This window comes from Pongo pygmaeus, chromosome 16, assembly GCF_028885625.2.
Source record: "Pongo pygmaeus isolate AG05252 chromosome 16, NHGRI_mPonPyg2-v2.0_pri, whole genome shotgun sequence".
Classification (NCBI taxonomy): domain Eukaryota; kingdom Metazoa; phylum Chordata; class Mammalia; order Primates; family Hominidae; genus Pongo; species Pongo pygmaeus.
In genome coordinates this window covers 39,271,077-39,285,759 of record NC_072389.2, presented here as the reverse complement: position 1 = coordinate 39,285,759, position 14,683 = coordinate 39,271,077, and the positions used below count along the sequence as shown (strand labels likewise).

Here is a 14,683-nt window from a genome sequence, read left to right as displayed (position 1 = left end):
GAAAAAAGGGATAGGGATTCTTCCTCATACCTTCATCCCAGGACTCCTGGGATAAGGGAAACCCTTCAGCACTGACACATAAATTAGTTTATTCCCACCAGTACCATTAAGAAAGAAGAGGTTTAGGCCAGCTGTGGTGGCTCATGCCTGTAATCCCAGCACTTTGGGAAGCTGAGGCAGGTGGATCACCTGAGGTCAGGAGTTCAAGACCAGCCTGGCCAACATGGTGAAACCCTGTCTCCACTAAAAATACAAAAGTTAGCTGGGTGTGGTAGTGGGTGCCTGTAATCCCAGCTACTTGGGAGGCTGAGGCAGGAGAATCACTTGAACCAGGAGGTGGAGGTTGCAGTGAGCCAAGATCGCACCATTGCACTCCAGCCTGGGCAACAAGAGGAAATTCTGTCTCAAAAAAAAAAAAAAAGGAAAAGAAAAAAAGATTTAAAAAGAAAAAGACAAATCGAACTGGCGGAAAAATCTGACTTGAGCAGCTTCACTTAGAAATTACTTGGGTTCTCTCTAGGAATCTTGTTAGCTGCCCTATTGTGGCTTTTCTTCTTCTTTCATCATTTTTATCTTATTTAGAATAACACTTGTAGGTTTTCCCATTTTTTAAATACACAAATGGGAGTCTGGTATTATGTATGCAAAAGGACTGGGTCTCTGGTTACTTCACAGGGTTAAATTCAATCCAAAGTTCAGACTTTTCTGAATATATAATAATTAAGCAGCTAATTTTGTAGCTCTATGATCAGATAACCTCAGATTATGATGATGCCAGGTTGTAAGTTTGTGCTCTTCTTTTGCCTGTCTCCTTGACAAGTTTTGAAGACATGGAGTTCCTAGAGGTGCTTACCGAGGGACTAGAGCGAGTCCTACTTGTCCGGGGTGGTGGCAGTGAAGTGATCACCATTTATTCATAACCTACTCTGAATGACTGTGCTTGGCCTGTTTTCTAAAAGGCCTACGTCCTCCATGGAAGTGCCAGCTCATTACTACCACTCCCACTCGACTAGAAGCCTGTGTTCTGTACACATCATACTGAACTCTGGATGAGCTGAGCCTCAAGTACCTGTGTAAAAGAGCTCCCATCTGATCTGCAGTCCTTACAGAAAAAGCAAATATTCCCTCAACATCAGAACAATGCTCAAGTCTTTCAAGCCACGTCTGAGCAGTCAAAGGCAAATTAGAATTAACAAGCTGAGCCAATAAATGAATTGGTAAAAGGGATGCTAGAAATTCAACTGAAGAAAAAAAGCAAGTCAAGTACATATTCAGCATTAAAGATGAATCTCAGAAGTCATGGTTCAATGTTGACACTGTGGGGATAACAACTAGAGACAGCTTCATCTTACTAAAGAATTTATGGTCAAGTATATTTGGACCTATTATCCTCGGCAAGCCAAGATGCAAACATTTTTTAGCTATATTTCTTTAGTATACCCACTGCTCTAATTTTATATTAGGATACTAACTTGAAACATGGCTGCAGCCTCTACTTCTTCAAAAACATTCCCCCAAAATACCAGATTTAAATATCCATACTGTGTCAGTGTATACTTCAACTGTTTTGTTTCTCTTAACTCAAAACCCATTCTGGCATTGTAACACAGGCAGTGTTACCATGGAAATTGTTTTTGGTAAGGTAAAAATTATTTCTTTCAGGTTCCTTTCAAATGGCTGAACTAAGAGAACTCCAAAAGGAAGCTGTTAACATTTATTGAAATAGTCTGTGGTTCTCTATGCAACATGGACAAAACATACAAGCTGTTGTCTAAGAAATGCAGGTCATGGTGCACATTAACCAATAGGTTTTCTCCCCTCTGCCCCCACCCCCGTGCCTTTTTTTATGCCCTCTTATTAAGCACAGGTGAAAAAATCTTAAGGAACAAATACTAGGAAAACTGGCTAGACATCCTTCCCTGAAAGCACTGGACCATCTTTTAAAGGGCACATCTAGCAATGGAATTGGAAGTTCTAGAGCCACACTCTTTCTTTAGTGCCAAAGTTACTGAGCGGCTACTCTCCTTACCTACTTTACTAAAATGGCATACAGATTGGCATTGACCTGTTGAAGAAATTTTACCACTAAGAAATCTTTTGCCTCATCTACAAAGCCATAGTTAAGACTTGAGGCATTCAGCTTAATGCCAGGTATAAGCATTTCCCCCTTTTTCTTTCAATTTTATTCTTCATTCTGACTACAGAAACTTGGCCCTGAACTAAGAGATTAGCCAAGCCAACAGTCTTCTATTTGATTTCAGAAACGTCAGGCTGGGTGCCCTGGCTCACACCTGTAATCCCAGCACTTTGGGAGGCCAAGGCAGGTGAATCACTTGAGGTCAGGAGTTCGAGACCATCCTGGCCAACATGGTGAAAACCTGTCTCTACTAAAAATACAAAAATTAGCCGGGCATGGTGGCACATGCCTGTGATCCCAGCAACACGGAAGGCTAAGGCAGGAGAATTGTTTGAACCCAGGAGGCGGAGGTTGCAGTAAGCCAGGATTGTACCTCTGCACTCCAGCCTGGGTAACAGAGTGATATGTTTCAAAAAGAAAGTTCAGTGTGCCAAGGAAATACTTGTATAAGCTCAGCTTTTTATTTACTAATTTACTGATCAAACATCTGGCTTACAAGCATAGGGAAACTACTTATGTGGCTGGCTGAGCAGTAATTTCAAGTATGTGAAATCTTCATTTCTTTTACAGAATAGGTATTTAGAGAAACCTTTCTTGCCTGTATTCATGGCTGTTTTTGAATTTCAATTTATTAGTCACAAATAGTGCCACTCTTCAATTACTCAGTAGGACATGGAGCAAGCTGACCTAGGTATCACAAATTATTCATTTGACCTGTAAGGACAGAGAAAACCCTTCAATATAGCTTAAGAAATTGAGTAATTTTGGGCCGGGTGCGGTGACTCACGCCTGTAATCCCAGCACTTTGGGAGGCTGAGGCAGGCAGATCACGAGGTCAGGAGATTGAGACCATCCTGGCTAACACGGTGAAACCCCATCTCTACAAAAATACAAAAAAATTAGTCGGGCATGGTGGCGGGCGCCTGTAGTCCCAGCTATTCGGGAGGCCAAGTCAGGAGAATGGCGGGAGGGAGGCGGAACTTGCAGTGAGCCGAGATCGCACCACTGCACTCCAGCCTGGGCGACAGAGGGAGACTCCATCTCAAAAAAAAAAAAAAAAAAAAGGAAATTGAGTAATTTTGATTTGTTCCCTTTGCTTTCTTCAACCCCCAGGCCCACTCAGGATGGCAAAGCAGATAGGATCTTAAGTCTTTTTTTCTGTTACTTCCTACAGATGGTAGAAGCATTATTTACAACTCCCACTGCAACACTCCATTGCTTAGTTGAGTTTAACAGTAGTGAGTCATGTCCTGCAGGATCCAGTATCTTTTTTTTTTTTCCGAGACATAGTTTCGCTCTTGTTGCCCAGGCTGGAGTGAAATGGCACGATCTTGGCTCACCGCAACCTCTGCCTCACGGGTTCAAGCAGTTCTCCTGCCTCAGCCTCCCAAGTAGCTGGGATTACAAGCATGTGCCACCATGCCCAGCTAATTTTGTATTTTCAGTAGAGACGGGGTTTCTCTACTGAAACTGATGTTGGTCAGGCTGGTCTTGAACTCCCAACCTCAGGTGATCTGCCCACCTTGGCCTCCCAAAGTGCTGGGATTACAGGCGTGAGCCACTGTGCCCGACCAGGATCCAATATCTTAAAGGCCCATACTGAAAAGGTCAGCCTGCCTAGGAATTCTGCCACATTTACACACACCCTGGGCCAAAGTAATATTTTTTTTTTCCATATAGAACAAATTATGGGCAGAAAATAAAGTTAGTTTTAGAAGTGCTGTTTGTGGTTGGAGAACTGTAAAAATCTTTTAAAGGGATAAGGGAATTAGTGGCTATTAATATAACCACTACTTCAGCCCCTGAAACACAAAATCACTGTTACATGGAAAACTGGTTATTAGGCCAGATTTATATTCATCTCTGTCTAGAGTATTTCATGACTGTATGTGTTGCTTACGTTGTCTCCAAAGTCTCTCATCTCTTTTAATCACTGCAAATAAAGCAATACTGAAAACTTGAGAGAATGCACCTTAGGGGAAGGGGCTGTTTGAAGACAGAAGACAAAGGAAATACCTGCCTTTTGAATAAGATCCCGCTTTTGAGTCTTACCTATGATTTTACCAGGGTAGATTAGAAATACACATCCTCCTGCTGACCCTCTGCCTTCAATAGCTATCTTAAGAGCTGAAGTTTGAATTGCAGCATCTGCTTGACAGGTGCCAGGTTCCTTTGGCAGGGGGAAGATCACTCTATATGTCTTCCGTTGCCTCAGATTCCTGTGGCCCCAAGGATCCCACCAATCCTCGTTCCCCCTAAACATGCTAACAAAAATCCCTTATTGTGGGTATTAAAATAACAGTTATGCTGTATGCATATTTATGTGCTTTTGTCTGGTTTATTTTTCTTTTCATCATGTATAAGCTGAATCCAGCATTAGTTTCTCACATTTTCCCCCAGGTATCCCCAACAGAATTTTTATGTCCCAGCTTGTATTAAATAGAAGTGAAATATTAAGGAAAATAAATATAAGGGAACTTGTGCAACTTTTTTTATGCATTGTTCTCAACCATTTAATTTATTGAAAGAAGATGCTGCAACAGTTCTTCATTTAGCAGCAATTATTCTCTTGTTTACATAGTTATGTTTTTTTTTTTGTTGTGCTCTGTACTGGAAACATAAATAAAGTTTTCTACATTATTTTCAGTCATGGGTTGTGGTATAGTTTCTTTGTGTTTGTAGTAATATGCACATTGTCCTTCTAGGACCTGTCACCCCACCATGGAGAAAAGAGTCTTTTGGTTCTTTTTAACATAAGTGATTAGTTTAAGGGTATGCTGAGGAGCCACTGGGCTTAAAGAAGGTGTAAATAAGACCCAAATACATAGGGACCAGGCGCTGCTTTCTCATGTTCACAAAAGCAGTCCTCCACCACTGAACTCCATTCTCTGAAAGAAGAAAGAATAAATAGGTGAGTGGCAAATGAGTGTTAAAATAACTTCCTGAATCAATTACTTAATACTTTAACCACAAGCTCTATTTTGCCTATCCTTAAAAAAGAACTTCCAGGCCAGGCGCAGTAGCTAATCTTAGCTAAACACTTTGGGAGGCCAAGGCAGGCAGATCGCTTGAGCCCAGGAGTTCAAGACCAGCCTGGGCAACATGGCGAAACCCTGTCTCTACAAAAAATACAAAAATTAGCGAGCCACGGGGGTGCACACCTGTAGTCCCAGCTACTTGAGAGGCTGAGTGCTTGAGCCCGGAGGTCGAGGCTGCAGTGAGCCATGATCACATGACTGCACTCCAGCCTGGGTGACAGAGCAAGACCCTGTTTCAAAAACAATAACTTGGCCAGGCATGGTGGCTCACACCTGTAATCCCAGCACTTTGGGAGGCCGAGGTGGGTGGATCACCTGAGGTCAGGAGCTCAAGACCAGCCTGGCCAACATGGTGAAACCCTGTCTCTACTAAAAATACAAAAATTAGCCAGGTGCAGTGGCAGGTGCCTGTAATTCCAGCTACTAGGGAGGCTCAGGCATGAGAATCGCTTGAACCTGGGGGGCGGAGGTTGCAGTGAGCCAAGATCACGCCACTGTACTCCAGCCTGGGCGACAGAGCAATACTCCGTCTCAAAAAAAAAAAAAAAAAACTCTAATACCAACTCTAATTCCCTACCATCAAATAGGTCAGCTATTCACTGTATACTACAACTACCCAAAATTCAGCTTTTCTTTTGCCTTACCTCAGGGGGCTCAATGAAGGCTAACCAATCCGATGCATGTGTAGGTAACAGTCCCATGGACTGGCACTTGTAAACAGCCAATGCCAAACCCATCAGGTTCCCAATGAGATAGACCAAACCCTGAAGAAACTTCTGGCTTGAACTTTCTAACATCTTGAAAGCTGTTGGGGTAACAGAAGTTGTCAAACCAAAAGAACTCTTTCCCCCAATATGAATCAAGCCAACCGTATATTAAATTCATATAGACAGACCCATAGTAAGACAGCAAATAGGACCATTAAAGGCAAACAGAAAACCATGGTAAACACTATATTCCTCTCCATGCCACCACCATTACGCCACTCCCCTATATACCTGTTAGCCAAAAACTGTCCCTAAGAATTTACCTTTAATTCTTTCTTTTTTTGAGATGGAGTCTCATTCTGTCACCCAGGCTGGAGTGCAGTGGCACGATCTCGGCTCACTGCAACCTCTGCCTCCCAGGTTCAAGTGATTCTCCTGTCTCAGCCTCCCGAGCAGCTGGGATTACAGGCGTGTGCCACCACCTTGGCCTCCCAAAGTGCTGGGATTACAGGTGTGAGCCACCATGCCCAGCCTGCCTTTAATTCTTCAAACTTATGGAAGGGTTATTGTTTCAAGAATACTTACTGGCTGAAATGGCCATAAGTGCCTGAATGGGTCGCCAGGCCATCATACACACCATCATAGTAGGGAAGATGGAGATAGTATTGCCTGCCATGTACATGATGAAGAGATTCATGGGAATCTGTTTGAGGGGACCCAAGGCGATGTCCCAGCAGCGCTAAAACAAACACACAATTTTAACCCTCTGATCACCACCCTTAGTCCCACATTTGCCATATCACTGATGCTAAATCACATGAACAGAATTCCCAGCTCCCTGCTTCTAACTGAGCTGACTCCTCAATTCTACCTCTTCCCTTCTCCATGTTGCCACAGGAAGGCTCTCTCTTTTACTAAAGATAAAGTATCCTCACCATCTGTTATGCCTTTCCCTATAGGTTTTCCAGATGTCACTTTTTCTCCTGATTTTGGAAAAAAGATCTCCCTGCTTTTGTCCTGGTACTTCTGTATCTATCAATGTCCTATCTACAACTGAAGAAATAGATAAATTCACATAATGGGAGATTAGCACACCTCAGTCAATAACTAACAGAAACATCAAACTAATTTAGTTCCAGAAATAATAACAGAATTAGCAGGCAAATCAAGACATAGAAGATTTGAATGACATTAACAAACTTAACCCAACTGACATGTAACACTGCACTCAACAGTTGCAGAATTCATTTTCAAACACAAGATATTCACAAAAACTGACCACTCGCTGAGCCATGAAGAAAATGTCAATCTCAAAGAATGCAAATTGTACAAAACATATTCTTTGACTACAATGATATTAAACTAGAAATAATTTTATAGTAACTGAAACATCTCTTATGTTCGGGAATTAACAATGATACATGAAGAAATTATAATGGAAAATAGATTTATATGATAACAAAAGTACCACATTTTAAAACTCGTGGGACACAGCTAGAGTTCTGAGAAATTTATAACCTTGAATACATACCACCAGGTTGCTGCAAAAGTAACTGCAGTTTTTGCCATTAAAAGTAATGGCAATCTGGCCGGGCACGGTGCCTCACGCCTGTAATCCCAGCACTTTGGGAGGCCAAGGTGGGTGGATCACCTGAGGTCAGGAGTTTCAGATCAGCCTGGCCAATGTGGTGAAACCCCATCTCTACTAAAAATACAAAAAAATTAGCTGGACATGGTGGCGGGTGCCTATAATCCCAGCTACTTGGGAGGCTGAGGCAGAATTGCTTGACCCCGGGAGGCAGGGGTTGCAGTGAGCCAAGGTTGTGCCATTGCATTCCAGCCTGGGCGACAACAGCAAGACTGTCTCAAAAGAAAAGAAAAAAAGTAATGGCAGTCTAAAAATAAACTAAGCATCCATTTCAAGAAACTAGAAAAAAACCCAAGAATTTTTGAAAAGATTAATAAAATCAATACTGGTGATGGGTACGGTGACCTGTAAAAATAAATGAAAATAATTTTTTTAAAAATCAGTACTGGTGAGCCTGATGAAAAAAGGAGAGGAGACAAACATTCAATATCAGGAATGAAAAAATGAACATCACAGATCTTGCATATATGGAAGTAATCATATTATGAACAACTTTATATCAATACATTTGAAATTTTAGGAAATGGGTAAGTTCCTAGAAAAAATGTAACAAAATGACAGGAGAAATTAGAAATATAAATAGCCCCGGGCCGAGCGCGGTGGCTCATGCCTGTAATCCCAGCACTTTGGGATGCCGAGGCGGATGGATCACCTGAGGTCAGGAGTTCAAGACCAGCCTGGCAAACATGGTGATACCCTGTCTGTACTAAAAATACAAAAATTAGCCGGGCTACTGCAGAAATCTAGATGAAGGATGGTGGCTTGGATTGGGATGAGAGGTGAACACAGTAAAAAGTAGTAGGTAAAGCCAACAGAGTATCCTGACAGTTGGATATGTGGTGTAAGGGAACTAGAGTAGAAAAAGGATCACTTCAACTGGAAGATGTTGCCACCAAAAGATAGTTTTCAACCTACTTTCTTATACCTTATGTTTCAAACATCTTCTATTTTTCAAACTATTAAGCACTTTTGTAGCTGATATATAAAATACCGAAATACCAGCCTCTAACAGTTTAGTTTCCAAATATTCAGGATAAGAGCTATCTACGTTAACTCTACCTAGGAGAAGAGGATGAGTGTATAACTCAGGACTGGCCCATGGACTACGGTAACATCTATACCTCTGTACCTTCTCCACCAGGATCCGGTCTGTCTCTTGCACGCTGGTATCAGGCACTTGCTTGTCCAAGTAACCGACTGGGTAGAGCGAGTCTCCCTGGCCACTGCCCCGGTCACTTCGACCCCTAAAAAACCAAACCAAGAAACTAAAGCTGCAACCTCCGATACTTCTTATCTCACATTTCCTGATCTACCAATCATAGGAATAAAGATCTTCAGATGCACCTACTCAGATTAGACCAAGCCCCCTAGTGTGTTCCTCAGTCCTTTGACTTATCAGGAGGACTGATGTAAGCATTGTTTGAGCAGAGAAACCCCCATGGCAGAAAAACCGCTACCTCCCCAGGTGATGTCTGTGTTCCACCCATCTTTTTCAGAGTTATGCCTGAGGGCTCAGGTGTCATTACTCTGGTGCAGTTCTGGGATGAACAGTGACGTACAGCTTGCCCTGGTGCCTCACCTGCTGCCTCCCCCAGGCCCGCTTAGCTCAATGGCCCACTTGAAGCGCCGGCCTCGGTTAGCCACCAGGCCCCCCTGGGCCGTCATGGCAACAGCTGCGTCCTACAGCCTCGATGCTTCTCACTCCAAAGCGTACTCCGCAACCGGCCCACCACCGTTCTCCGCTTTGTCTCTCTCTCTGCAAATGCACTTCCGGCGCGTGAACACAGACGTCATTTCCGCCCCGGAAACTGGTGGTGGTGTAGGTTGAGGACTCCGGGTTTCGATTTAGAAAAGCAGGGAGGAAAAAAAAGCAGGCAAGACTTAGTGCTTCCTAAAGCCACTTCCGCGCGCTCCCCTTTTGAATGTCCTTGTTATGTGTTCCCTGACCTCTGAGGTGCACTTTATGGGGCTGAAGGAAAGCCCATACTGACTCAGCGTTAAGAATTGGTGGGCGGATCACCTGAAGTCAGGAGTTCGAGACCAGCCTGGCTAACATGGTGAAACCCCGTCTCTACTAAAAATACAAAATATTAGCCGGGCTTAGTGGCGGGCGCCTGTAATCCCAGCTACTTAAAAGGCTGAGGCAGGAGAATCTCTTGGATCGGGAGTCGGAGGTTGCAGTGAACTGAGACCGAGCGATTGCACGCCAGCCTGGGCAGCAAGAGCGAAACTCTGTCTCAGAAAAAAAAAAAAAAGCCAAGAAAAGCTTCTTAACCTCCTACGCGCTCCCTGGAACAAAAGATTCAAATCCTGGGTTTAAATCCTAGCTTGACATTGAGTGAGTTACTTAGTAGTTTCTGAGTATTGAATGTCCACTGTGTCCCAGGAGCTCTGTGTTTATTTCATTTCACTTGCACAGTAACCTTGTGAGGTAAACAGTTCTAACCACATTCTGCACAAAGGCAAGGCGACATTGTGGGCATGGAAAGGGACATGGGCTCGGTATTCAGATAGCCTGCGTTTGTTGTTATTGTTTGTTTTGGCTTTGTTTTTTGAGACAGGGTTTCACTCTGTTGCCAAGGCTGTAGTGCAGTGGCGCTATCACGGCTCACTGCAGCCTCGACTTCCCCGGCTCAAGCGATCTTCCCACCTGAGCGTTCCGAGGAGCTAGGAGCACAGGGCGCGCCACCACTCCCAGTCTTGTTTTGTTTTGACAGGGTTTCGCTATGTTGCCCAGGCTGCTCTCAAACTCTTGGGTTCAAGTGATTCTCCTGCCTTGGCCTCCCAAAATGGTGAGATTACAAAGGCATGAGCCACTGCACACAGCAGATGGCCTCCTTTTGAATCCTGGTTTCACCACTTAATAATTGTATGATCTTGGGCAAGTTAAATCAAATGTGTTTCAGCCTCTTCATGTAAAAGTTGGATAATCTACCTACTTTGAAGGCTTGTGAGATTAGTGCCCACCACATATGTGGTGTTTGGTTTGTTTGTTTGAGATGGAGTTTTGCTTTTGTTGCCCAGGCTGGAGTGCAATGGCACTATCTCAGCTCACTGCAACCTCCGCCTCCCGGGTTCAAGCGATTCTCCTGCCTCAGCCTCCCGAGTACCTGGGATTACAGGTGCACACCACCACGCCCGGCTAATTTTGTGTTTTTAGTAGAGATGGGATTTCACCATGTTGGTCAGGCTGGTTTCGAACTCCCGACCTCAGGTGATCTGCCTGCCTCGGCCTCCCAAAGTTCTAGGTTATGTGGTGTTTTTAATGATGTATCACATCATTACCAAATAACACCATTGATGTGTTTTTAATGGCGTGTCATTAAATAATGTATGTCATTCTTTAAAGTGATTGGGTTTTGTATTGTATACCTTTTTCATAATATAGCCTATTATTGGACATTTAAGTTGTTTCCTGTTTTCCTTCCTTTTATAACCAGTGTTGCTGTGAACATATCTGTATGTCTTTTCTTATTTCCTAACGTTATAGTCCTAGAAGTGAAATTGGAATTGCTGGATCAAAGAGTATGCACATTTTTAAAGAATTTTCATTTTAAATGCCCACCAGGAGCCAGGCGTGGTGGCTCACACCTGTCATCCCAGAACTTTGGGAGGCTGAGGCAGGAGGATTGCTTTAGCTCAGGAGTTCAAGACCAGCCTAGGCAACATAGTGAGACCTTGCCTCTGCAAACAACAACAAAAAAAATTAAAATGCCCACTAGGAAAAATGGCACCATTTACATTTCACAGTCTATAATTTTTTTAATAGTTTGAAATGGTACTGTATTATTTTTTAATTTGTATTTCTTTGACTCCAAGTTATTTGATATGGCTGGAGTTAGGGGGAAGGAGATGCTGTGGGAGGTAAGGTTGAAAAAGGCTTCCTTGGCCAACAAAAAAGTTGGGACTCTTGAAGATGATGATGATGTAGAGAGGCTGAAGATTGCCGCCTCCACTTTGTTTTCTGATTTTAAAAATATGTGTTCATAATAGACTGCTTAAACAAGGCAGAAATGGAAGTCTTTTGCCTCTCCAATCCATCCTAAAATGTGTATCTATCTGATTGTAGGAAGACCTAACTATAGATTGTGTTTCTGCTCCTTTCTACTTTTTGTCTTTACCACGTTCTCTCTATGAACCTTATATTTATCTCAAGCTTCTGACCCTATTGGGCATTCTTCTTTGTTGCATTATATTCTGCATAATAGCACTTGCCACATTGCATTTTGTTTGTTAAAGTCCCCTGAGCACTTATTTCTACCCCTCTGTAGGCAACCCTAAATCCCCCCAGGTCAGAAGGTATATATTATCTTTGAGCCTGTTGCCTAGAACATAGAAAGTACTGAATAAATGTTTAGCGTTGTGAGTAAATTAAATTGAAAGTAAACAAACACCAAGATGTGAATGTAGTGTAACTACACTTGTGCAAAATAAAACATAAAAATGGATATACCTTCTATTGGGGCAATGATTTTCACGCAGTTTTGTCTAATTTTCAAGATAATCTTATTACACTTTTTTTTTTTTCTGAGACAGAATCTCTGTCACCCAGGCTGGAGTGCAGTGGCACGATCTTGGCTCACTGCATCCTCCGCCTCCCAGGTTCAATCAATTTTCCTGTCTCAGCCTCCTGAGTAGCTGGGATTACAGGTGCCTGCCACCACGCCCTGTTCATTTTTGTATTTTTAGTAGAAATGGGGTTTCACCATGTTGGCCAGGCTAGTCTTAAACTCCTGACCTCAGGTAATCCGCCCACCTCGGCCACCCAAAGTGATGATTACAGGCATAAGCCACTGCACCTGGCCTTCTTATTACATTTTAATACTTTTTTTTTTTTTTTGAGATGAGTCTTTCTCTGTTGCCAGGCTGGAGTGCAGTGGCACGATCTCGGCTCACTGCAACCTCTGCCTCCCAGGTTCAAGCAATTCTTCTGCCTCAGCCTCCCAAGTAGCTGGGGCTACAGATGTGTGCCACCACGCCTGGCTAATTTTTGTATTTTTAGTAGAGACAGGGTGTCACCATATTGGCCAGGCTGATCTCGAACTCCTGACCTCGTGATCTGCCTGCCTCAGCCTCTCAAAGTGCTGGGATTACAGGCGTGAGCCACTGCTCCTAGCCACATTTTAATAATTTTTTTTTACTTACTATTTTTTTGAGACAGGGTCTCACTGTGTTGTCCAGGCTTGTCTCGAACTCCTGAGCTTAAGCAGTCCTCCCGCCTTGGCCTCCCAAAGTGCTGGGATTACAGGCATGAGCCCACACCTGGCCCTGCTTTAATAAGTTTTAAATGAACACTTTTGAAAACATTAAGTCAGTCATTGGAATCATAATTCTTTCTACTTAAATACTCCCCTACTTGCTATAAAAATGTGTAAACTATAACCTAAATTAAAGTTGCTTTGGGCCAGGCGCTGTGGCTCACGCCTGTAATTCCAGCACTTTGGGAGGCCGAGGTGGGTGGATCACGAGGTCAGGAGTTCAAGACCAGCCTGGCCAAGATGGTGAAACCCTGTCCCTACTAAAAGTACAAAAAAATTAGCTGGGCATGGTGGCAGTCATCTATAATCCCAGCTACTCGGGAGGCTGAGGCAGAGAATTTCTTGAACCCAGGAGGTGGAGGTTGCAGTGAGCCAAGATTGTGCCACTGCACTCCAGCCTGGGGGACAGAGCAAGGCTCTGTCTCAAAAAAAAATAAACAAAAAATAAAAAGTTGCTTTGGCCTCAGTGGGGGTACTCTGGATCATTTATTTCTTTATCCTAGGAATCCTCACAGTATTATTTGTGAAACTCTGTTCCAAAAAATGAATACATCAGGAGTAGGCTGAGGATGGTTCCAAGATTGGATAAATTTGAGAAATTCTACATATTATATTCTGCACACACACCCAAGAGAGTCTTAGTGCTGTTAGTATAACATATGAAAACAACAAGAAATGGTTTGGTAAAGAATCTCCTTTAATTTTGTTTCCCAATCTACTTGAGTAAGGAACCAGTTTTTTGTGGTTTTTTTTCCTTAATACATTTGTTAACATCCAATAGAATCAGTGTTCCACAGAATACAGTGAGGGCAGCTGCTCTATATGCATGCTAGAATTCTTCAGGAGAAAGATGAAGGTCTTCCCTATAAAGCTTTGCTTGTTATTTTTAAAATATTAGAAGATCATTAGAAATAATAGGTTATTTATGGAAATGGAGCTTCAAGTTGAAATTAAAGTTTTAAAGTTTTTGCACAAATTTTGTTTTGCAAGGAAAAGAAAACTAGTGTAAGATTTTCCAGGCCTGGTGTGGTGGTTCACCCTTGTAATCCTCATGCTTTGGAAGGCTAAGGTGGGCAGATCGCTTGAGGCCAGGAGTTTGAGACCAGCCTGGGCAACATGGTGAAACCCTGTCTCTACAAAAAATAAAAAATCAGGCAGGCGAAGTGGCTTGTGTCTATAGTCCCAGCTACTTGGGAGGCTTAGGTGGGAGGATCACTGGAGCCCAGGAGGTCAAGGCTGCAGTGAGCCGAGATCGTGCCACTGCACTCTAGCCTGAGAAACCTGGATTTTAATCCTGACTTCAAATGAACTACGTGATTCACTTTGAATTAGGGTCTCTCTTGACTTTAATTTCTTCATCTATAAAATAAGAGATTTATACTAGATGATTTCTAAGGGTGCCTTGTAGTTCTAAAATATATCATACTCGTTTTTTCAAAAAAACATATAGTGTGTACTATTCTTTCCATGCATATACACCCGAAAAAAAACACTCAGTAATAGACACTCAAAGGAGTAATGGGATTTCAGATAATTTTTTAAAATCGTGCCTTCCTACAGTTTTCCTAGATCTCTGCATTGTGCAGGTACTACTTTTGTAGTTAGAAAAACATAAATATTATTAATTATGACATAATTCTAAACATAGAAATGTAATGGTTCTCTGTTATGAATACACATGAGAATCAACTTGAGAGCTCTTAAAAATATTGATGCCTGCTGGGCACGGTGGCTCATGCCTGTAATTCCAGCATTTTGGGAGGCCAAGGCAGGCAGATCACCTGAGGTCAGGAGTTTGAGACCAGTCTGACCAACATGGAGAAACCCTATCTCTACTAAAAGTACAAAATTAGCCAGGCGTGGTGGCGCATGCCTATAATCCCAGCTTCTCGGGA

At 42.8% G+C, this 14,683-nt stretch overlaps 2 protein-coding genes across 6 annotated transcripts in view; one reads left to right on the top strand and one right to left on the bottom strand.

Moving 5' to 3' along the window:
* Positions 1–4,783, top strand: part of SLC12A6 (solute carrier family 12 member 6) — a 107,879-nt gene extending 103,096 nt beyond the window's left edge. For all 3 annotated transcript variants that reach the window (XM_054450505.2, XM_054450506.2, XM_054450507.2), the window contains one exon: positions 829–4,783. In XM_054450505.2, coding sequence (XP_054306480.1) covers positions 829–920 — 92 coding nt within the window. In that variant the 3' untranslated portion in view covers positions 921–4,783. The remainder of the gene's footprint in view (positions 1–828) is intronic.
* EMC4 (ER membrane protein complex subunit 4) lies at positions 4,456–9,322 on the bottom strand. 3 transcript variants are annotated; one of them, XM_054450510.2, is made up of 5 exons: positions 9,110–9,322; positions 8,660–8,774; positions 6,468–6,621; positions 5,820–5,980; positions 4,456–5,025 (listed from the first exon to the last, which is right to left on the bottom strand). In XM_054450510.2, exons 1-5 carry the CDS (start codon positions 9,193–9,195, stop codon positions 4,990–4,992), a joined length of 552 nt encoding a protein of 183 aa, XP_054306485.1. In that variant the 5' UTR covers positions 9,196–9,322; the 3' UTR covers positions 4,456–4,989. The 3 variants fall into 3 exon arrangements, with proteins under 3 accessions (XP_054306485.1, XP_054306486.1, XP_054306487.1); XM_054450511.2 differs by lacking the exon at positions 5,820–5,980 and having other exon boundaries at positions 9,110–9,312; XM_054450512.2 differs by lacking the exon at positions 9,110–9,322 and having other exon boundaries at positions 8,652–8,774.
* Positions 9,323–14,683: the final 5,361 nt, after the last annotated feature.

What these genes read in the sequence shown, in the direction of transcription:
- EMC4 (XM_054450510.2), bottom strand. Translation starts at nt 9,195, where the DNA reads ATGACGGCCCAGGGGGGCCTGGTGGCTAACCGAGGCCGGCGCTTCAAG. An exon ending in ACCGGATCCTGGTGGAGAAG is followed by an intron (nt 6,622 to 8,659) that starts GTACAGAGGTAT and finishes TGTTTGTTTTAG; the next exon opens with CGCTGCTGGGACATCGCCTT. An exon ending in ACTTATGGCCATTTCAGCCA is followed by an intron (nt 5,981 to 6,467) that starts GTAAGTATTCTT and finishes TTACCCCAACAG; the next exon opens with CTTTCAAGATGTTAGAAAGT.